A 24,355-nucleotide genomic window follows, 5' to 3' on the forward strand; every position below is an offset into this window, starting at 1 on the left:
CTCAACACTTAGCATTTTTCCCTTCTTCATTTTTTCCCCCTCAACAAGGCTGTACTTCACTTCTTACTTTTAGCCCTTATCAGGAACACAAGTTTGAATGTGAAAGGTTTGAGCGTGGCTGAATAATAATAATAACAAACAACAACAACAAAGGAAAGAGGAAAGGGGAGGAGCAAAGTGAAGATGTCACCCCAAAGAGCTCCTTGCTCTCACCCAGCCCCACGCGTGACCATCCCTCTGTCACCTGTATGAGTGTCGCCGAGGAGGAGGACGCCCGGTCTTCCTCCTCATCACTGTCATGCTTCCAGACTGAAGACCAAGAAGCGGAAGAGGGCTCTGTCTTCTTATCTCCATCCTGCCAAGGTGACCAGTTGGTTAGGAAAAGAAGTGATTCCCCGCCATCATAACCAGCACCCTGTTCATCTGTCTCCTGCAAGGATCCAAGCCCCGACTACACGGTGTAACTCCATGATTCAGGTATCTCTCTCCTAACCAAGTCATGTTTCCACATAGGAATGCTCTTCCTAAGGCCTAAGGAACACATCTTTACCATCTTTTACTTACGGGGTCAGTTTTGTGATATACTCGACTAAGCTGCCAACTGTGACACTGATCCCATACTGAAGTGCCAGTTCAATTCCCAGCTGCTCAGCTTCCATTTCAACTCCCTGTTTGTGTGCCTAGGAGAGCAGTGGGGGATGACCTAAGTTCTTGGGTTCCTGCTACTCACAAGGGAGACCCAGATGGAGCTCTGACATACTGGCTTTAGCCTGGACTAGCAGCTCTTTGTGGAATGAATAAGCAGACAGAAGATCTCATTCTCTTTTTCCCTCTGTTTCTCCCTCACTATTACTCTGCCTTTAAAATAAATACATAAATAAATCTTTTAAAACGATCTATTTAGTTGAGAAGGAGAGGGAAAGATACAGGGTTTCCATATTGCTTCACTTCCCAAATGCTCCAAAGTTGAGAGGCAAGAACCCAACCCAGTCTCCCATGTTGATGGCAGGGACCCAATCACTTGAGGCACCACCTGCTGCCCCCGAGGGTGCACCTAAACAGGGTGCTGGCATCAGGAGTGGGGCTGGGACTAGAACCCAGGCATTCCAATAGGAGTGGGATGTAGGCATCCCAACCAGTATCTTAGCCACGAGGCCAAATGTCTTGCCCCTAAAAAATATGTTTTCAAGTAGAGAGATTATGCACATCCCACAAAGGGGATCTTTAAAAAGTACTTCATGAATTTAACCTGCTTGGGTGAATGTAACCGTAAATTTAGTCTTTGAAATGACAGTGTAATGGGAAGGAGAAAAAAAATGCCCACATCATTAATTACCAGGGAAATGCAAATTAACACAGTGAGCTATCACTTTACACCTGTTAGAATGCCTTTTATCAAAGACAAAAAATTACAAGTGTCAATGAGAATGTGAAAAAAATGGAACCTTGGCACACTGTTGCTGGCCGCTCCCAAAAGAACTAATACGTTAAGACAAAACTGGGCCTGGCGGCGTGGCCTAGTGGCTAAAGTCCTCGCCTTGAATGCCCTGGGATCCCATATGGGCGCCGGTTCTAATCCCGACAGCTCCACTTCCCATCCAGCTCCCTGCTTGTGGCCTGGGAAAGCAGTTGAGGATGGCCCAAAGCTTTGGGACCCTGCATGCACATGGGAGACCCGGAAGAGGTTCCTGGTTCCTGGCTTCGGATCGGCACGCATCGGTCCGTTGCGGCTCACTTGGGGAGTGAAACATCGGACAGAAGATCTGCCTCTCTGTCTCTTCTCCTCTCTGTATATCCTGGCTTTCCAATAATAATAAAAATCTTTAAAAAAAAAAAAAAAGACAAAACTAACATGTGACCCAGCAATCCTACTACTGGATGTGTACCCGGAAGATGAAATCAGTATGTTGACTTCATGCACTGTGGCGTTCACCACAGGACTACTTAGGACGGCCAAGAGACAGAATCAGCTCAGATGTCCACAGTGAAAGTAGGATATACAGATCCACTATCCAGTCTTAAAAAGGAAGGGAATCCTGGCATTAGGCACAACATGGGTGAGCATGCAGGACAAGACATGGGGCGAGTCAGGCACAGGAAGAAAAGAACTTCATGACCTGCCTCCCACACCATGCAAACAGATAAGCCAGGTTGTACTTAGCACCAGCTGCAATGTAGGAAATAGGGAAGTGTGGGTCGAAGGATGCAAACTTCTGATTAGAAGGGAAGACTAAGTTCCCAAGTCTGTGTGCTATGGTGACCACAGGTAATAACACTGCATCCTTGAAAGCTGGCTATGAGTAGATCTCAAATGCCACCAAACCAAAATCAAGGCCAGGCTGCAAGGAGTTCTCAATTCAACCAGCTACAACTCAAACACCTAATTAAATAGGGATGTACAAGGTAAGTGCATATAATTTATGATAAACAGTATGAATACATCTGTGCAGAAATGAATAGATATCTGAAATTTAAAAATCCCCCCTAAGTAGGCACTGCTGCCCACCGGTCTCTCCTCCATGCTCATACCAAGCCAGAAAGTGGCACAGGCGTATCATTACCCGTTCTTAGGATTAACAGCTCACAGTGGCCTTGCACTGTTTTCTTGTGCTGGCACTCTACTCCACCATGGTCTAGTGACCATGGGAGTCACAACAGAATTCTGTAACACTGTACAACAAAATGAGCACAAGCACGTGGCCTGGTGATGTGACTGAAGGCAGGGCGTCACTCTGTCCTCTGCACTGGGACATCCGCCTTGCTGGCACTGCATTGTAAACCAGCTCAATAAGTCCTGAAAACACTAAGAGACTATATTATCCATCCTTCTGCCCTAAGACTTATCCTAACTGTCATTTTTATAGTAGGAAATGGGAATGGGGCACCATCAGGAAGGACACCCATCAACAGGTCATTCACTCTGTTATAAAGAAATGGTAAGAATGAATAGCAATAGTGCTAGCACAGCTCATGTCACACAGACAGTATCATTTGAGACTAAAGAGCTGATGCAAACATGGGAAAGGCAAAGTTCTAAATATCATGCCAGGAGTGCCAAGCAAACAGCAGACGCTCAAAGACCTCAAAACTTGGAAGTCAGGATTCTGCAGAGAACTTCATCCTCCTGTTAGTGTCAACAAGTTTACAGCAATTACATCCACACCGCCCCTACGTGAGAGAGGACACTTAAACAGTATTAACAACAGAAAAGGCCAGCTTCAGTCACACTTAAAACAAAAATCAACATTCCGTTTACAAATCCTAGGCTTCCACTTATTTCTAAGCTACGTTTTCATTGATCTTCTTTTAGAGATTGTGCCCGAAGAAACTTTAACAAAAAAACCGTGTTCCTTACTTCACTCTTCACGGAACCTTCTTCGGCCTCCTCCTTGACCACTGGCAGGAAGGACATGGAGCCTCTTCGGTTAAGCTGGAAGGCACAATACCAAGCACCTGCCATCAGCCTCAGGGTCCTGGTCCTGTGGCGCTTACATAGAGCTAACTTGTTTTACTCCCTTTATCCAAGATGCCTCTCTCCTCCCATACACACACACACACACACAAACACACACACAGCCTCTGAATCCCACACTTTTTTGCTCACTCAGCCAAAGAACCCTGCCACCCCTTGAAGCCCTTTCAATCGCACTGACCCCTGTGGCTGCTCATCGGACAATGGAAGACTCTGACTCATGGATCTGGATTCACAGCGGGCTCCAAAAGGAATCACCAGCGGGCTGACTTTTCTGCAGAAAGCTACTTCAAAGGGGAACTCCCCCCTCACCTGCCCCTGGAATCTCATGAGCACACCCTTAAGGAACTCAGGCATAACATTTCTGGGTTGAGTCCAACATGGACTCACCCTGAGAGTTTGCATTCACGGGTAAAAAAAAGCTCAAGTGGAATATTTCACTGGACAAAACTCCTTTCCAATGGGCCATTGACCTGATCGCCCCGGGCTGAAAAACAAAAGCCACACACACCTGCCAGTCAGGGGCATCCCTCTCGGCCATGCCACCCTCCTCGGACACTCTCGCTGGAAGCAACTCTCCTCCTACTTCTTCTTGTTCTTGCTTCAAGTGCTCTTGGAGGTTTAGGACGGCTGCCTTCAAGTCCACCAGCAGCTCTTCTTTCTTCTGGTTTAAACTCAGGATTTGCATTTCCACCTGTTCGATTTCTCCCTGCACACAAAGAGCATGTGAATTATTTTGGAAAACCTGAGACCTTGGTATGCTCAGAAGGGCCAGGGATGAAAAGTCTTCTAAGCTATTATTTTGGGCAGGGCATGTGAGTAGAGGTGAGAGGTGAGGAGGGAGGTCAGGAGCTGTCCTCTGATACAGTAGTTTTTCTTCCCCTCCTAGTTACACCTCCAGAGGTCCAGTGTGAGATTTAAGGGCACTTCAAAGAAGTTTACAAAAGGGCCAGCATCGGGCCCGGCGGCTTGGCCTAGTGGCTAAAGTCCTCGCCTTGAACACCCCGGGATCCCATATGGGCGCCGGTTCTAATCCTGGCAGCTCCACTTCCCATCCAGCTCCCTGCCTGTGGCCTGGGAAAGCAGTTGAGGATGGCCCAATGCATTGGGACCCTGCACCCGCGCGGGAGACCCGGAAGAGGTTCCAGGTTCCTGACTTCGGATCGGCGTGCATCGGTCCGTTGCAGCTCACTTGGGGAGTGAATCATTGGATGGAAGATCTTCCTCTCTGTCTCTGCTCTCTGTATATCTGACTTTGTAATAAAATAAATAAATCTTTAAAAAAAAAAAAAAGGGCCAGCATCATGGTGCTGGTTGAGCTGTCACCACAAGATAGGCATTCCACATGAACAGCAATTCAAGTCCTGGCTGTTAACTTCTGGTTCAGCTCTCTGCTAACGCACTTGGGAAAGCAGTGGAAGATAGCCCAAGTCCTTGGGCCCCTGCACCCATGGGGGAAATCCAGATAGAGTCCTTGGCTCCTGGCTTTGGCCTGTCCCAGTTCTGGCCATTGAAGCCATTTGTGGAGTGAACTAGTGGATGAAAAATCTATCTCTATCTTGTCTCACTCTAACTTTCAATAAATAAAAACAAATCTTGAAAAAAATGGAGGTCATGTAATGGGCTTTTAGCACAGTGATTAAGATGATGGCTAGAACTCCCGCATCCCCAAATTAGGGAGCCTACATTGGAGTCCTGGCCTTGGCTCTTGATTCCAGCTTCCTGCCAGTGCTCAGACCATGGGAGGTGGCAGTGAGGGTTCAGATAACTGGGCTCTTGTCACCCACATGGGAGACTTGCATTGAGTTCCCAGCTCCTGCCTCACTGTGGTAGGCATCTGGAAGTGAATCAACGGATGGAAGTTTTCTCTTTCTCTGCCTCTCAAAATATTCAGTCATTTTTTAAAAAAAGCTCATAGAAAATAGAATTAAAAGTAAAGCTTATTTTGGTACAATTTTTTAAAATTCATGCAAGACTTTTTTCATAACAGGTTATTTTCTAAGCTTCTTGAAGATCTCACATATGCATGGCTCTCAAACATTGTACTTGGTGTGAACTCCTCTGCCTACCCAGGATGCCTTCGCCTCACCACAGGCCTTGTGAATCACAGTTGTTGGGGTGGAGCTAAATCATGAAAGCTTGTAGCAAGCTGCAGGGGTGACTGGTGAGCCGCCAGATGAGGAGTTATGGGCCATAGACACAGAAGCAGAACCCACAAGGACAGGCTTGAGAGTCAGCAAAGGTGCCTGATGCATGCTTCCTGTTTTATTTCTGTGTTGATTTATTTATTTGGAAGGCAGAGTAAGGGGGGGGGGGGGGAGAGAATCTTCCATCTGCTACTTCATTCTCCAAATGGTCACAACAGCAGGACTGAGTCATGCCAAATTCTAGCTTGGAGTCTGAAACTCCTTCTGAGTCTCCCATGTGAGTGGAAGTACTTGGGCCATGTTCTGCTATTTCCCAATACACACCTGCTGAACCGGAAACAGAACTACCAGGACTCAACCTGACACTCCTACTATTTTATTAGCCGTTTGCAAGAATTGTAGACATTTTTGAAACCACACAGAAACCCACCCAGTGGAAATGACTTACAGATTAGCTTTAAATGGGATCTAAAGCTATGCCAATGAACTTCTCATATTCCTCCCTTAACATCTATTGGTTTATCTTGCATGCTAAATGTGCCATCTAAACTTATGTGTGATCTTAGAAGGTCATGCTTGATCATTTAATCACAGATGTTCTTGAGTGAAATTGTCAGGCTTTTGTTTTTTCTTTTTTTAAACTTTAAGTTCATCATCATAGTGAAGAATTAGTAACTGGTAATAGTTACCTTGAGTGGTGCCAGTTTTGCAAAGGTAAATGCAGTGTGCAAATGGCAAACAATGTTTCAGTGTGACTATGAAAATGACCTTCACCCGATGGACAGTGCCCTGCAGGGTCCCTGCTGTGCACAGGGCTGTGTGGATGGCTCTGCTTCCTCGCTCTACTCCAGTGGCTGCAGGACAACGTGTGTGCACTGGTTCGGTGTGGAGGGTAGGTCTTTTACGCTTGTGGAAACTGCAACTCTATAGTAATGAGTCTTATTAAAAACAGAGGACAAGCCAGGGTCAATTCGTATCCCAAAGCCACCAGAGGAATTCTCATTCCACTCGGTTCAAGGCACTGGGTGCCAGGCAGCAGCAGCTCTGTGAAAGCTCAGGTCTGTGCTGGCCCCTGCTAACTCCCATCCGGGACCCACTGCCTGCCTGTTCCAGCTCTTACAGCTCTGAGTTAGTGGTGGACGCATGTCATGCTTCTGTCTGCAAACAGCTTCGTGACTCCGAATATCTGTTTAATGGGTGGAGAGGGAGGCAGAAAAAAGCCCATACTGCTTTGCCCCTGTCATACAAGCTGGCTGGGAGGACAGGATGTCCAAACAACCCATGTTACACCAGCCTCTGCTGCCAGGGCCAATTCAAACCGACTGTGTCATGCTGAACCAGGGCCACTGAAAAAACCCTCCATTGAGGAAGCAATGTGGCAACTATCTCTCTGTGTGTAGGGTTATAACACTGCCCAGGCTACAATGTTATTGTTTGCCAACAGAGATACTATAGAACCAACTGCTTTATGAAATGAGAACAGAAAGAGACAAAGTACATAGCATCTATTGCATCAGAGAAGTAGAAAATAACACCAAGGACTAAGTGATTGTTGAGCCCACTGAGGGTGAGTGAACGCCACAAACGTACCTGAATTTGTGGCAGGTTGCCAGCCTGGTGTTCAGGGGAGACGTCATCTGAGTAATTATTTAAGATCTCTTTGAAATTCTTTATTTCTTCATCATATTCATTAGTCTGGTTTATGACTACCTACAAAACAATCCCCCCACCAAGACAATAATCTTTAGCACAATCATCACAGTTGCCACTGATTTCTCTATCATTAGCTTCCATCAAATACAGAAAATGTTCACGCACAGATTTTTCAATAGGAAAAATGGAATATTTTTGTATTAAGAATATGCTTATATTTTAAGTCTATTTTAAATGTAGAGAACAGCATTTGCAGGGCTGGCAGCTGGCCTTTCTGCCCTCCTAGATGCCAGGGCACCTTGGGCAGTGCTTGGAGTTCAAGTCTCATTAGACACACTTTTGTTCTTAGTATCTCCAGTCTAAAGGGTTTATTCTGGGAAGCTTCTATAGCACACAAAGCTGCCAAGCCTGATGACATTATAGATGTCATGTCAATTCCTCGTCCCCTGGAGGCTTTCTACACAGAAAGGTGACATCCCTGAATCAGGCATGTGACCTCAATGATGAGGGACTTCTTCCAGATCCCGGCACACCTTTCCCTGGCCACCCTTGGGATCACAGACACTCCCCACCCCACCCCCTTTTTTTAAGATCTTCCATCCGCTGATTCATTCCCCAACACCCAGAGCTTCCTAGGTCTCCCACACAGCTGCAAGGTCCCAAGGCTTTGGGCCATCCTCGACTGCTTTCCCAGGCCACAAGCAGGGAGCTGAATGGGAAGCAGGGCCTCCAGGATTAGAACTGGCTTCCATATGGGATCCCCTGCATGTACAAGGCAAGGACTTTAGCTGGTAGGCTACCATGCCAGGCCCAGACACTCTCTTTCTAAGTGAGAGGTTGTGTGGGTTGGGAGGAAGTCCAAATTTCTAGCAGGAGGCAAAAGTTAATCAGAACAGGAACCAGAATTTAGCTAAGGATCAAGCAGGGCTCAGACTTACTTGTGGACAAAATTACATGATCAAAGTAGGGTGAAAGGTAAAGAAATGGACTTCAAAAGAATATCCTGATACTTTTTTTTTGTTATGCTTCATCAAGAAGCAAAATGCTTTTGAAATATAAAGTTTCTGACCAACGCATAATCCTTCCTTGAGTTTTCCTTAATATTTAACCCTAATCTTAGATGCGGGCTGGGAATGAGTAACTACTCTCACTGCCCACACCTGTGTCATCGCCTCAATCACAAATGACGACCCCTTCCTCCCCACAAAAGCAAATTTGTCTAATTTTCCAAAACAAGGGCACTTAGGTTATTTCAAGTAGGAATGAAAGGAACTGTGCCATATTCCAATGATTTTCACCAGTGCTGGCTTACTTAGCATTGAAATACGAGATGGTACATCTGATCCCCACCAGAGCAGGATGGAAAATGCTAGGGAGATGCTGCCAGAAGTCATCAGGTGGAAGAGATGCCGAAAGTGGAGAAACAACACCAAAAGTTCAGAAACTCAAATTCTTATCCCATCTGCTATAAGGGTAACTTCAAAAAGTTCATGTAAAATGGAAATAAAATATGAGTATGTTTTGGGTGCAAAACATTTTGAAATCCATGCATAATGTTTTAAAAATAATATATCTTCTCCATGAACTTTTTTTTCATTTTCCATGAACTTCCAAAGTCCCCCTCACACACATTCATCTTTTCCCAAGGTGACTCTGTGGTCGTTCAGTAAATTATTTAATCTCCTGCTGCTACTTCCGCTCCTCATGGCCAGATGCTTACCCTAGCCCCACCACATTTTGCAGAATAAAGTGGAACAGTTGATAGGAGAGGGACCAAGGCAGAGGAAGAGACAGTGACGGCACTGCCTGCTTCAGAGTAATAACACAGGAGACCACCAATGTGGCACTCCATGTTGCACTCTCTCCTCACAGCTTTTCCGCCATGCAAATCTCAACCACTACAGAATGGACTAAATAGACCGTCTCCTGCTTTAATGTCTTCAGTCAGAGCAAGGATAAGAAGAGAATCTTAAACCCCGTTTGCTCAAAGACAGACCTCCCGAATAATAATTAAAATGGAAACTTCCACCTCCTAGGCGGGCTGTCACCCTGGGCTGCTCACCTTCAATAGCTCATTTTGTTCCTGAGTCATATTCTCCAGCAGCTTGACATCTTGTAGAAGCTGGCTGGTGCGTAGGAAGACGGGCAGGGGTTTCATCTCCGCCTGGGGCAGCCTCAGTTCCACCTGGTAAGACATTATCTCGGCGATGGTTTTCTTCATGGGTCGTAGATTTTCAAGTATGACCTTTGTGGTACAAGTGCAAGCATTGTAAAATTAAAACACTGCATCATTTAGTCTTGATATTTTTATTTTTTAAAAACATTTCCTCAGCTCCAGCTGAAAACAGCCCCGATGGTCTCAGGGAAGAATGTCCCTGGAGCAAGAGTGATCCGTTGGTACTAAATACATCAGGTTCTCCCATTCCTCTTCCTATTCTCTCTTCCCTCTCTCTGTAGAAATGCTGTTATGCTTTATGAATCATCACCAGGCAGCGAGTTACGTACGAATGGTACTATTGGTATCGCTCTAATATCAACTGTTCTTCACAAACAGCTTCCTATATGATGGGCCCTCAAGAAATGCTAACCGATTTCAATAGAACCATCCTGCCAGATACAATGAACCCCAGGAATATAATTATATTTTTGCTTTAATAATAACTGGTCCATAGAAATTGGGGCTTACATAACCAACAAATGAGAGCGGGTCACTCACTTTATTAAGTCCTTCATATATGAAGGGTATTCAAAGGCTTAAGAAAATGGAGTATTATGTGTCACATAATACAATGTAATTAATGAAGTAAAAATAATAAATAATTAAAAAAAAAGAAAATGGAGTATTATGAAAAAAACTATGCAAAGATTTTAAGATGGTTTGACACATTTAAAAACACTTTTTTAAAAATTTGAGAGGCAGAGAGAGAAAGCGGGTGTGTCACAGAGTATGCTTCTAGGCACTAGCTCATTTGCCAAATGCCTGCAACAGCCAGGGCCAAACTAAGAGTCAAGAACTTGGTCCAGGTCCCGGGCAGGAACTCAGAGCCCTGAGCCATCACAGCACCTCCTGGGCTATGTGCTACCAGGAAGCTGGGCTCAGGAGCTGCATCCAGGAATAGAAACCAAGAATTCCGTATGGAATGTGGGCCTCTTAGCTGCTGGGCTGATTGCCAGTCCCTATGTTTAGGGACTTTTCCACCAATTTATAAAGTACCCTCCTATCCCACTTCATTTAATCCTCAAAACCACCCTGAGAGGTAAGATTCCTAAACTTTATTTCACAGGAGGGAAACGGGGTTAGAGAAGTTAGAAGACCCAGGTAAAGGGAGACTGTGAGAGGGATGGCCAGGATTTGAGCTGAGGCCTGTCTGATCCTAAACCATACAGTGTTAGTCACCAGGCTCAGCAAGAACCAACGTCTACTAGTGTTGGCAGCATCTCAGCTCCTGGGCTGGGAACTCCACAGGCATCCCATGGACTAGTGCAATGCCAATGTACTGCTAAGAAAGAGTGCAAGAGACACTAGTTAATTACTCAAAGTCATGGACAGGGACCCCACGGCTGAAGCTTGAGTCAAGTTCAGCCTGACTTAGGTGCCAAACTCATCAAGGAAAAAAAATTAGGAAAATTACCTTTACATAGATAGTACTAAGAATATGATTTAAAGTATATTTATAGTATGTATATAGCCCTTCAGATCTGTTTCGCAAACGTATTTTGCTATGCCTTTAGCAAGACTAAAGGCTTTGTGTCACAACATATGTTTACACAGGCTAAACCAGACATAAATACTAGGAGAAAACACATTTAGTTACAACACGTGCTTACCTCCCCATGTTTCAGATGCTCTTCAGGCGAAAAGTCAAATATTTCTTTTGATAATAGGATAGTTTTGATTTTAGAAACTTTCTTCTCCATTGATTTGACTTCGGATTCTATAGCAACCACATCCTAGAATTTCAGAAACAGTAACACAACTCATGCCGCTTAACAATGCACTTCAATAATTTAGGAAACAAAATCTACTGCCACGAATCCCATTCTTACATTTAACCAAAGAATATTTGCCAATGCACACCTCTTGAAGAGCCAAGCAAATGCTACATAGATGATTCATACTGCTTTCAATACAATGATACTGAAGGAATCATATACCACATTTCAAAGCGTTGTTTGCACCTTGTTGAATTAAAGATCACCACAGAGCTATTTCCACTCATATCATGAGAACAAAGGTAGTAGGTCTCCAACTCACTTTTTGAATAAACTCTCTATTATCTAGAAACTTTCTACTTTTATCTTTGGAATGTGCTTAAACACTTGACTACAAACGGAATTTTAAAAATTCCACAACTCTGAATAAAATGATAAAGGAAGCCCTGGGAAGCTTCTACATGGGAGCTGGAAAATTAAAACGATTTCTTGTCGACCCACTAAGAAACTGTTGCCAAGGACAATGTCATTGGGTTATTTTATAATCTACTCAGATTAACGTGAACAAGACTGTATTTGCCCGGAGCTGGTTCCCCAGCAGAACTGACATCCAGAAACTGGCCAAGAATCTTAGCATGAAATAATTGCAAAAGACAACGTATGTGCTTGCGACAGACCAAATCCATGTGCTACAGGACAGCCTGCAGGCTCTTCCGTTAGAATCCAGTGCAGACACACCATGCACTGAGACCCTGCAGCTAACAGTGAAGGAAACTGCTTTAATTACACAGGAACAGATGAAGGACTCATTCAATATTGAGACAAATCAAATTTTATAAGCCTGAAACAAATTAAGTATAGTAACTGTTTATAGTGATAGCTCCAAATTAGGAGCAAAAGTCAAAACACTGTAAATTTCTGCACCACCTATTTAACAAGGTATGTAAGTCATACTATGCATGCTAGAGTACTTTGCATAAAAAGTTACAGAAGCATTTTAAACCTTTGGAATAAGCTTCAATAACCAACTTTACTATAACAACTATTATTCCCTGAGTGTAGTGTAGGAACTAAAAACAAAAAGCTGGGGTAGGCGTTGTGGCCTATCAGGTAATGCCCCTGCCTGGAGCGCCGGCACTCCATGTGGGCACTGATTCAAGTTCCAGCTGTTCCACTTCCTATTCAGCTTCCTGGTGATTCATCTGGGAAAGCAGCAGAGGACAGCTCACGTGAGTGTATCCCTGCTACCTAGGCAGGAGGCCGAGAGGACACTCTGGGCTCCTGGCTTCAGGTGAGCAAACCACAGAAATGAAGCTTGCTCGCTCTCTCTCTCTCTCTGTCACTTTGCCTTTCAAATACATAAACAAACCTTTTTTGTTTGTTTCAAAACACCTCATATATCTCAACTGAAAGAAGAAATCATTTAAAAAATCTAGTGGCTTACACAGATCACCCCCTCAGTAAATATTGATTACTGGTGAATTTAGACTTAAGAGTCCTGCTTAAATCCAATCAGTGCTTTAAAATTAGCACTATTTCCTCTGTGACAAAGAGAAAACATGGGCTTACTTGATCTTAATTCCCCTTTCAACAGATAAATTCTGGATTGAAACTTGGGAGAGACAGATAATATGTTTTTTATTTAATTACAGTACGGGTTACGAAGTACAGTACACTATAACTGAAGGAAGAAGAGTATAAATGAAAAGTTTACTGTATCCATGTATCTTTGTTTAACCAGGATGTGATAACAGTTTACTCCAACTGACCAGATGAAATACAGAAAACATAAAAAGCCACCTCTCTCTGGCGCATACTTACATCAGCCATCCGCTGAATCTGGGGAAGGCTTTCCATCAATTTTTGCTGTAAAGCAGTCACTTGACCACTCAGCTCCTGGATGGACTGTGTGAGCTCATCCGTATCGAAAATTGCAGAGAAGTCCTCCAGATCCGTGAAAATAGAATGTAACAGATTGAGCTTCTGTTCCGAGTCTTCCAAAGCCATCTAGGGGGAGAAAGACAGAGAGAGACATCAGTATAGCAAGATACTAAAACAAACTAATTAAAAATCATCACAGAAAATTTAAATCGTTTTCGACCTTGCTAACTGCTGATCTAATTTCATGATGAACAATGAATGTTGACCATGGCCAATGGCCATGCATGACTTTAGAGCATCTACCCATGCACTGTGACACAGGAATGCTATACCTGGCCTTCCCCTCCACCCCCACTTCCTAGCTCAGAAGTAGGCCCACATGTCCATGAGAGAGGTCAACTGATTTTCAAGAGATGCCAAAGTAATTCCATGGCAAAGACTTTCAGTGATTCCAGAGCAACTGGCTACCCCCATGACACAGACCTCAAGGGACTGGTGCTGTGATGCAGCACGGTAAGCCACTGCTTGCAACATCCTAGGGTGCCAGATGGACTACAGGCTGCCCTGCTTGGGGTCCAACTTCATGCTAAAGCACACGGCAAAGCAGCGGATGATGGACTAAGTGCCTGCCACCCTCATGAGGGACCCAGGTAGAACCCCAGCTTCCTGTCTTCAGTTGGGTCCAGCTCTGGCCATTGCAGCCGTTTGGGGAGTGAGCTAGCAGACGGAACATCTCCCTCTCTCTCTCTATCCCTCTACTTTTCAAATGAATCTATTAAAAAAAAAAAAAGAACCTTAATCATGAATTCAAGCCATAATTTAATATGTAATAGATCACAGAACTAAAATTGAGAGTAAAATCTATAAAATTGTTTTCAAGAAAACATAAGAGGAAATCTTTCTTGGGTATATCTGCAAGTATTATACACAGCATGACAGAATAATACACTAAAGAAAATATTGATACACTGGACTTTATTGAATTAATATTAGTTAAGAGAGTAAAAACAAAAGCTGTAGAATTAAGAGTAATTGTAGGTTGTATATTTGATACATGGTTTGTAGACCATTTTATAAATCTTATAGCTCAATAATCAGAAGACATACAAATCAACTGAGAACTGAATAAGACAGAAGATACATTTCACAAAAGAGATGTCAAATGACAAAAAAGGACATGAATGCTCAAAATCTAATGATTTGTCATTAGACAAACGACATTTAAACCACAATGAGACACCACTACATGTCCTTAGAATGTCCAAAGTTTAGGTGATAGATATATCAACTGGGAAAGAAAAGATGGAACATTTTAAGGCTGGCATGGAGGGCCAGTAGGTTATGTTGCCCACCTACAACACTGGCATCCTACAGGAGCACTATTTGAGAACTGGGAGTTCCATTTCCCATCCAGCTCCCTCCTAATGTGCCGAGGAACAGCAGCAGAAGACAAGCCATGTGCCTGGGCCCCTTATACGCTTGTGGAAGACCTGGATAGAGGCACAGGATCCTAGCTTCAACCTGGCCCAGCCCTGGCCATTGCAGCCATTTGGAGAAGGATCCAGCAGATGGAAGATCTCTCTGTGTAATTCCACCTCTCAAATAAACAAATATAAAGCCGTAAGAATTTGCATTCCTGGCAATTTCTTATTTAGGCAAACACTTGCCATAAAAATCAGCAGCCCTATTCTTAGGGATTTATCCATCAACATTAAACACATCCATACAGAGATTTATACACAAACATTTGAAGCATTATGGCTCACAATCTGCAGTGGGCCCAACAGAGGAGCCCCAGCACATCTTAGAAATTTAACCCCCAACACATGGGTCTTTTGTAAGGTGACTGGGTCACAGAGGCTCCCTCTGGAATGTATCAAAGCCCTTATCATAGGAATGACTTCCTGATCAAGAGTAACTTTGTTCTTGCCTCCTCCCTCTCTCAAGGGCTCTCTTGCCCTTTTGCCTCCCATGGAAGGCTCTTGCAGGTGCCCTGCTCTTGAACTTGCCAGCTCCCAGGACTGTGAGTCAAACCCATTCTGCTCACAGTCGATCGCCCAGTCTCTGGCATCCTACTGCACCAGCAGGAAGCAAAGACAGCAGCCTTCTTGAAGGCAGGCTGGAAGTCCTGACGCACCAAACATGGCAGTAATGACGTCAGTTCTAAGATGAGATGACAGAAGCTGTGGCTTCTGCTGGGAGCTCTCGCTCACTGTCCTCTGCAAAGTTGGCTGAGAGAAGGCAGCCATCATGCCACAAGGTTGTCTTGGGGACAGAGGCCCACGTGCCTGGGTGTGGAAGCAGATGACCAAAGACATGCTGAGAAGGAGCTTGGGAGTGGATCCTGTCTTTCTCTCACCTCAATTAAGCTTCCAGATGAGCCCTTTCCAACAGGGGGACTGCAGTCCCACGAGGGCCCTTGAGCCACAGATGCCTATCTAAGCCACTCCTGAATTCCTGACCCAAGGAAACTAGGAGATAAGTGCTTATTTTTGTTTTGTTGTTGTTGTTGTTGTTTTAAGCTGCTAATTTTCTGGCTCACATATGACGCAGCACTAGCTAATACATAGTTCATAACAGAAAACATCCCAAGGATCTACCAACCAGCAAATGGATAAACAAACTGCTGATTTCCATAAATAAACCACTGCTCAGCCATCAACAGATTTAGCTTTGATAAAGATTAACAAACTAGATAAATCTCAGCAGCATTTTGTTACAAAAGAATGCCTAAGGTATGACTCCAGCCATATGATAGATTAGGAAAGGCGAAATAGGAGCCAGCCCCGCAGCACGGCTGGATACACAACCGTCTGTGAAGCCAACAATCCCGTATGGCTGCTGGTTCAAAACCCAGCTGTCCCACTTCTGATCCAGCTCCCTGCTAATGCACCTGGGAGAGCAGTGGAGGACAGCCTGAGTACATGGGCCCTCGCCAGCCATGTGGGAGACCTGGAGGAATCTCCAGATTCCTGGCCATTGAGCTCATTTGGGGAGAGAACCAGTAGAAAAGGTAAATTAACAGTAACAGAAAGCAACGATGAGAAATTTTCTAGGGCTGGTGGCAGTGCAAAGGAGTGACTGCAAAGGGGCGGGAGGGACTTTTAGGGACTTTTAGGGGTGATGGAAACATTTGTGACACTGAAAACAGGAGTGGTAACGTACTCTCCTAACAGCACACCAAAAAACTGGATGTGTCCTACTGTATGTAAATGATGCTTCAATGCAGTTTACAAAAAAGATTTCCTATTTTTACAACAGTCACTTTTCAATGCTAATTCATTACAACAGCAATGTTTTTGCAGAATCATCATCAAGCTGTACAAATGCAATTCAGATAGAAGGTCACAACACAATTAAAACAAACTTTTTTGGGGTCAGCGTCATGGCACAGCAGGTAAAGCTGAGGCCTCCAACCCTGGCATCCCATGAACCATGATGCTGGTTCATGTCCTGGCTGCGCCACCACCAATCCAGCTCCCTGCTAATGTGCCTGAGAAAAGCAGTAGAAGATGGCCCAAGTACTTTAGTCCCTGCCACCTCCATGGGAGACCAGGAAGGGGCTCCCAGCTCCTTTGGCAAGCCTGGCCTAGTTCCAGCTGTTGTGGGTATTTGGGGAATGAAGTGTGAATGGAAGATCATTTCCTACAACCACCTGGTGTACCCCCTCCCTGTTCTCATATCCTACCTTCCAAATAAATAATCTTTAAAACAACCACCAAATTACACATTTTAGGGATGTAGAGTCCCAACCCAAGGAGATGGGGAGGCAAAAGAAATGGCAAGCACCAGGAAGAAAAGAAACAAATAAATGAAAATGTAATATGTTAACATTTGCTAACCCCCCTCGCACCCCCCAAAAAAGAAAAACACTACATCTAATCTCAATATCCTGGGAGTGAGAAGTCAGCTGCCCAATTAGGAACACAGCATGCTGTTCTCAAGAGATAAAAGGAACTTGATTGCTGTGGAGGGCTGAGTACTGGGAAAAGTGTTAAAAGGGAGAGCCTTCCTGGAGGGCCCATTTCTAAGAACAGTGTGACAGAAGGCTCAGCCAGCTCTGGCGAGGTTACAGCCCAAGCAGGGAATCGCTTGCACCTGCTCTTGATAAGGTAGCAGGGGGACTCAGGACACCTGCGAGTGTGTCTAGGCAACGTGGAGCCGCGGCATATTCCAACTGGGGTTGGATGTTTATTGTTTTGCAACTAATTGCCACAAATTTAGCAGCTGAAAAGAAAAAAAAAATTACAATTTTTACTTGTTTAAATTGTTTTGAAAAGGGAGACAGAGACAGCTCATCCATCTACTAGTTCACGCCCCAAACAACTCCAACAGCCAGAAGCCAGGACTCTGAACCAGAACCAGCTGGGTCGCCCACCGGCTGGCGTCGCCCACCCTAGGACCTGCTGCCTCCCAGGTCACACTGCTGAGACTGGAGGCAGAACTGGGATTTGAACTCGGGCACCGATACGGGATTTGAGCATCTGAAGCATCCCCAAAATGCTCTCTACTCTATGGATTAAGAGTCCAGGCACAGCTTAGGTCAGTCCCTCCGCTCGGGATGCTGCAGGTCTGCAGTCAAGGGTATTAGCCCAGCAATGAAGACACCTGTAGATGGGTTCCACCCGGAGCCCGGCTTTCATTCCCAGCTCCAGCTCCTCACTTTGATTTCTCATCCATGCAGATCCCACCAGGCAAAGGTGATGGCTCAACTAATTGGGTCCCAGCCACCCACAGGGTCTCCCTGGATTGATTTCCTGGCCCCGTGGTAGGAATCGGAGGAGTAAACCAGCAGAGTGCTTTGTCTCTGTTGAGGAAGGAAGAGAGGGAAGGGGGAAAACCATCTGGAGCTGTAGTTCTCTTCCAAGTTCATCTGAGCTATTGGCAGATTTCAATGTAGAACTGAGGTCCCCAATTTCTTGCTGGCTACTGGCTGGGGAGGGGGAGCAGGAGATACTGCTCTTAGCTTCTGGAAGCCACCAATGAGCCCCCAGCCCTCGTGGCTCTGTTAAAATGCAGCAGGCTTCTTCCTTAGGCCAACCAGTCTGCCATTACAGAGTCTTTAAATAATCACATATTCATAACCAATCAAACTTTCATGACAACGAGTCTCTCAAAGTACCTTACCCAAAAGCATGATCTAACCAATGGCGCCACTCCTCTGACATTTCCAAGTTCCTGTCACACTCAAGGGGAAGGGATGACATACGCCAGGCACACCAAGGGCTGAGAATACTGGCACCACTAAGAATTCTGCCAACCAAAGCCACCTATAACACTTATTGCAATGCTTTTCTTTCACAGATGGGCAGGGGGCGGGGGACTCAGGCCCATCAAGATCTATCAAATTATTCAGAAATTCATGAACATTTAATGGAAAGGAACAAGAGCTTCGTGTATAAAATCCCTCTTTTGTGACTGCCACACTTGAAAGCTTCCTTCAGCTACTTAGCGTGGTTAGAGGTTAAGATGGACTTCTCAGGAAACAAAGGAGGAGGGAGGAGGAAACAAGGAGGAAAAAGGAAGGAGAGAGCAAGAAAGAAGAACCATGGAAGAAGGAGGGCTGAGTCTCTAAAGCCCAGAGAACACCTACCTGGAGGGTGCTGGCATGATGACTCAGTGTCCTGGCAGAGTCGTAGTTGGCGGGATTGGCCAGTAGACGGCTGATATTCCCTATCCAAGCCTCAGTGCTCTTCACAAGCTCACTGTACTCCTCCATCTTAACCGTGGCCTGTGAGAGAGATGAGACCCAGCTTAGTCGGATTCTTGCTTCTGTGGTTGAGGCATTGCTGAACAAAGACGTAACCACTGTGCGTCAGAGATGTCCAGGCCTGGCAGGTCTTGGCAACCCTTGGCTGGGGGTCACATGCCCTTCAGCTGCGGCTTAGGATCCTTCCAACTTTCAAGACGAATCTTGACCACAGGTGGAAAGAATTCAGGAGCTTCCGCCCCAGTACTGTGGGTCTCCGCAAGAGTTCCTTGTTAGCCTCTCAATAGCCTGGGCTATGATTTGGATGGTGAGTGTCTCCCACAAGCCTGTGTGGTCATGGGTTGATCTCTGAAGTCTTGGGTTAATGGAACTAAGAGGGGGTAAAAACTTAATCCAATTACAGTGTTAAAGGTAGGACTTTGGGGGTTTGCTTGACCTGGGTCATCAGGATGGAGTCTTCATGATAAAATCCCAGTGGCCTCATAAGCAATCACACAGCCAGGCAAACAGGTGGGCTCCCTCTTGTCATGTGATACATGATGACAGCAAGACAGCCCACACCAGATGCCCAATGGTGCAGCCACCCAATCTTAAAACCATGAACCTCCAGAATCATGAGTCAAAATAAACCCTTCTCTTTGTTAGTTACAGAACCAATGAAAAGCTGACTAGAACAGTCTGGTTCCCATTTGATGCTTCCATCAGAAAACTGGACCTGTACTTAGTCTTCTTCCCTCAGACCTCACACTGTAACACCCCATGTTTCTATAAGACTAGGATCCCACCTCGCTCTTGCTAGATTACATCCACGACTCACCTAATCGTGGTTCCTATTGGCAATATAGTTTGGTATTTTGTTGCCAGGAACAATTTTTCTCATGATGAGCTTCCTTGCTGCACATTTCAAGGATTCCCTGAGTTCCCATTGCTGGTCTCCGTCCATCCGCTGGTAATCCCAGCACTCGCCTGCACTTCCGCTCTGCTCTGACGTCTGGATTCCTGGTTCTACCTGCTTAGTCATACTTCCTGCTCTAACAGCAGTAAACTCCGTCCTCTCACTGGGGACACATGATTTCTGCCAGGCTCCAGCTTTAGCACAATTCAAGGGAAACTGGTTGTCCCCAGATAACACTTTTTGTTTTGTTTAAACCCTTCTTGGTAGCACCGTGCACGTATCACAGCCCCACCTTGTTTAATTGCGAGGTTCTCCATTCTGCTCCCTGCGACACTTGCTGATACAGTTGCAGAGGAGTCATCAGGTGGTCCATCCATTCCTGAGCCTGTCCTGGGTCCTGTTCGACGATGTCCTGCACTTCAGCATCCAGCTCATTGAGCCTGGCATGCCAGAGGTCTAGCTCATCCCACATTTTCTGCAAGAGGAGATCAGCGTGCATGAAGAAGTCAGGATTTATTGTGGTGGTGCTACGTTTTCACATGGTATTTGCACTCGTGTACAACATCAAAAACAATATCACAGGCAGAGTTGCCTATGTATGCACAGCAGTCTTCGAGATCTCTTAACTGTAACTGTATTCATTTCAGTACGAATTATGCAGCAGAAACAAAGTCAACACAGACCTAAGCTTTCGAGAATGCTGAGGTGAATAGCATGCTTTCATCAGACAAGTATTTTTATAGGTGCTCTATCTAGAAAATGGTTTTTTAAAGTGCAGACAGAAAACAAACCAAATGATTAGATTCATATAATAGCACAAAGTTCCAGTTACATGTGGAATACTTCAATACTACATGTGGGAAAAAATGGGATAAAAAGGTAAGCTAATTGTGGTACCAAAAACATTTTTAAAAATTTTAAGATTCATTTTTATTGGAAAGGCAGGTTTACAGAGTGCTCCCCAAGTGGCCACAATGGCAGGAGCTGAGCCGATCCAAAGCCAGGAGCCAGGAGCTTCCTCTGGGTCACCCATGTCGGTGCAGGGCTTTTGGCCAATCTCTACTTCTTTTTTTTTTCTGTCAATTTTTTTTTATTGATTACATTGCATTATGTGACACAGTTTTATAGGCACTGGGATTCCCCCAATCTCTGCTTCTTTCCCAAGCTACAAGCAGGGAGCTAGATGGGAACTGGGATGCTGGAACATGAACCGGCTCCCACAGGAAATTCCAGCAAATGCTAGGCGAGGACTTTAGCCTCTAGGTTATCATGCTGGGCCCCAAAAAGTTTTCAACCTATGCATAGTGTTTTCATCATAGGTATGTCCTATGAGCAGTTTTAAAATGTTTGATTTGTATTTAAGACAGAGAAAGATTCCATCCATTGATTCACTCCCTAGTTGCTCACAACAGCTGGGACTGGGGCCAAACCATGAACTAAGACATGCAACCCATGTCTCCTGAGGGTGGCAGGAACCCAACGATTTGAATCATCATTGCTGCCTCCCAAATCTGCACCAGCAGGAAGTTGGAGGCTCTTAGAGCCAAGAATTGAACCCAGGCACTCACTGGTGAGCTGAGGGCGTCTTCACTGCCAGGCTAAATGCCCATTCCTTGATGAATGTTTTAAAATCCCAAGGTATACATGGAATTCAAAAAGTGTTGACAGGGGCCAGCATTGTCTCGGAGTGGAAACCTGTGATCCCAGAACCCCATATGAGAGCTGGTTTGTTTCTGCTTGCTCCACTTCTGACTCAGCTCCCCACCAGAAAGCAGCAGAAATTGTACAAGTATTCGAACCTTTAATACCCACGTGGGAAATCCAGATGGCAATCCTGCCTTCCGGCTTCCGCCTGGCCTGGACTTGGCTGTTGAGGCCATTTGGGAAGTGAACTAGCAGATGGAAAATCAATGCTTTCTCTCTCCCTGTGACACTCTGCATTTGAAATATACATATATGTGTGCATGTATATATATAAAATACACACTGGAATAAGATGGCTTAGTTGGGAGTTCAGAGATAGAACACTGTATACTATTTTAGTTATGATTTTTATTTCCTAAGACATTTTATATGAAGAATATTCATCTCTACCTTGGCAAGCTATTACAAGTGTTTATATCCTATGGGCTACTTTTTACATGATCCTTCCCAAGATAACAGTCTTCATTTCCTTTTCCGGTGAAAACACTTGTTGGGAATTAGCGGCTTTCCTGCTTCTGGTTGTAACGTCCCCAGAGAAAAACTGAGCTGAGTGGCTTCTTGCCACCTTCTCCAGCAGGCCTCTGGAGGGGACACACTCAGCGTGGGCTCTCCCATGGGTGCTCGGGTTTGGAGCCCTTGCTTCGGACCGAGGCAAAGACTCACACGGCAGTGGCTGCTCAGGGCAGTGTGTCAGAGACACAAGCGCACAAGGGGGTGGGGTGGGATTTACCTTCTGGATCTCTTGAGCTTCCTCAATATCTTTGCTTTTCTGCTGCAGCATCTTTTCAACATGTTGAAGCCCACTGTTAATTTCTTCGATTTTTCTATGCATTGCATACGACGGGGAGCTTTTCCTGACTTCATTGCTGATCTGTGGCAAGGGAGAGAGAGATCCACTTGATTTAGAGAGATGCCCTTCACTCTGCTCAGGGCTTGAAGTCACAAGAGGCAGCCACTCAGCTCTGACTTTAAAAACTGTTCAAGGGCTGGAGAAACCATTCCAAACCACACTGGTGAACGAGTTCATTAGATGGAGGTTCTCATGCTGTACTGGCCACGGATTAAGCTGTGGGCTGCGATGCCAGCATCCCATATCAGAACACCAACTGAAGCCCCAGCTGCTCTGCTTCTAACCCAGTTCCCTTCTAATGCACCTCACAAGGCAGTGGAGGAAGGCCCAGGCGGAGTTCCCGACTCCTGCACACCTAGGCCTGGCTCAACCCTGACTACTGGGACCCTTTGGGAAATGAACTGCTGGGTGGAAGATCTATCTCTTTCTCTCTCTTCCCTCTATCTGCCAATCAAAAAAATAGAGTAAATCTTTAAGAAGGAAAATGAGAAAGTAGATGAGCAGACTACTAACAACTCTACCTAACTGGTCAAGTTTAATCTTAAAAATAATAAATACATATATACTTCTTGAAGGCAGTTTAAAAAGTCTATGGGGAAACTGAATTAAAATATTAAATTCATTTTGGTGCAAGAGACTTTTAAAATTCATGAGTTTTTTTTTTCATAATACGTATTTTCCAGGAATTTTTGAAGAGCCCTCCATAAATAAAAGTAAAAATTTACTGACTATAAGCAACAGTATATTCTGTAGATCTGTGCTACATTGGGCGGAACTCCTGGGTGGTCTGTTAAGAGCACAGAATTCCCAATGGGATTAATGATTTATCACACAAGCTCTCCCATTCATGACACAATCCTGTGTGTATATCTGCTTTCTACAAAACCAAACTTCATGTGTAGCGTATGTTTTTAAAACACAGAACGCTCACTGTTACATTCATTTTTAGTGAAACCATCTCAAAGTAGCACTTCTTAAGGGTGCCCGGAGCTGTATCCTTGTCTAACTGTTTCTAGTGTTACGTTTTCTCAGTAATCAAAAATTGAGCTGCTGAACACTGTCATTTTTTTTTTTTTTTTGCCTAAGTGATTTTAAGAAAACAACTTATGTGCGGAAAGATAATTAAATAAATGGTGAGTGCCTCATTTTCCAAATGCCCGATTTGTTTGTGTTCTTGTTTGTCGGAGCTGTGGAGGTAAGATTTTCTCTAAACAGCACTGTGTAACCTAATGCTTTTTCCGTTTTTGTATAATCCTTTTAATTCCCACTCTATCTGTAGAACCAGTCAGACCCAAACTGCCCTATGCAGCTGGTACACAGACGAAGAAACTCAAATACAGGCTAGATGACTTGCTGAGTTCATGTGCCAAGGCAGTATTTGAACTTGTCCCCAAAAGCCCTTATGTTCCCAGTCTTCAAGTTCAAGGCTTGGTGCACTCTAGGAAGGATACTTTTATCTCATTCACAGTGGTGCTGTATCTGCTGTAACGAACCTACAAGTTCAGAGTGGAGGTTTTCAACCTTAAATTTGAAACGCTGTTTTGGACCAATTTCTTTTCTTCATGACTTTTCAGAGAGTATTCCTGAGAACAATGACGTCTCTCACAGCACCTAATACTCTCTTTAAATCAAAAAGTACATGATCTTCCAGACAAGCACACAGAGTTTACTGTGTGTTAGGTCAGAGATTTGGTAAAAATACATGGTAGAAACCTGCTTTCCCTTGCACAGATTAGATTTTCCTACGAAACCTATCGCACAAGTTAATGATTGATTCTAACGTCTAAATTTGAAATCTGATCCTTTAATGCATTGCAACTATGTTTTATTTAGTAAATCATCGATATTCTAGGCATCAACAAACAGCACTAAGCTCCTTCTGCATTGGCTCAGTTATGTTCTGCTGGATTTGGGGTGTCTTTTTTACAATTCCAATAAAATTGTCTTTCTAAATCCCTGTGTGTTTATGCCTTAAAATAGTTCCCATCCAGTCTTCAAATCTAAACAATCAGATGTAAAGACTTCCCCAGCAATTTTCTGGAAGAATCCTATTCACAGCATCATTAGTTAAGTATCATTCTTAGGGACTTTTGAAATCTTTATTCCTACT

General features: G+C 44.5%; 1 protein-coding gene across 3 annotated transcripts in view; it reads right to left on the bottom strand.

Moving 5' to 3' along the window:
- SYNE2 (spectrin repeat containing nuclear envelope protein 2) overlaps positions 1-24,355 on the bottom strand; it is a 324,116-nt gene that overhangs the window by 114,953 nt on the left and 184,808 nt on the right. For all 3 annotated transcript variants that reach the window (XM_058655531.1, XM_058655529.1, XM_058655528.1), the window contains 10 exons: positions 22,126-22,266; positions 19,984-20,166; positions 18,680-18,817; positions 13,027-13,212; positions 11,101-11,223; positions 9,335-9,517; positions 7,210-7,329; positions 3,984-4,181; positions 3,356-3,430; positions 245-355 (listed from right to left, as the gene is read on the bottom strand). In XM_058655531.1, the coding sequence (XP_058511514.1) occupies positions 245-355; positions 3,356-3,430; positions 3,984-4,181; positions 7,210-7,329; positions 9,335-9,517; positions 11,101-11,223; positions 13,027-13,212; positions 18,680-18,817; positions 19,984-20,166; positions 22,126-22,266 (1,458 nt within the window). The remainder of the gene's footprint in view (positions 1-244; positions 356-3,355; positions 3,431-3,983; positions 4,182-7,209; positions 7,330-9,334; positions 9,518-11,100; positions 11,224-13,026; positions 13,213-18,679; positions 18,818-19,983; positions 20,167-22,125; positions 22,267-24,355) is intronic.

The sequence above is a fragment of the Ochotona princeps genome, chromosome 26 (assembly GCF_030435755.1).
Source record: "Ochotona princeps isolate mOchPri1 chromosome 26, mOchPri1.hap1, whole genome shotgun sequence".
Classification (NCBI taxonomy): domain Eukaryota; kingdom Metazoa; phylum Chordata; class Mammalia; order Lagomorpha; family Ochotonidae; genus Ochotona; species Ochotona princeps.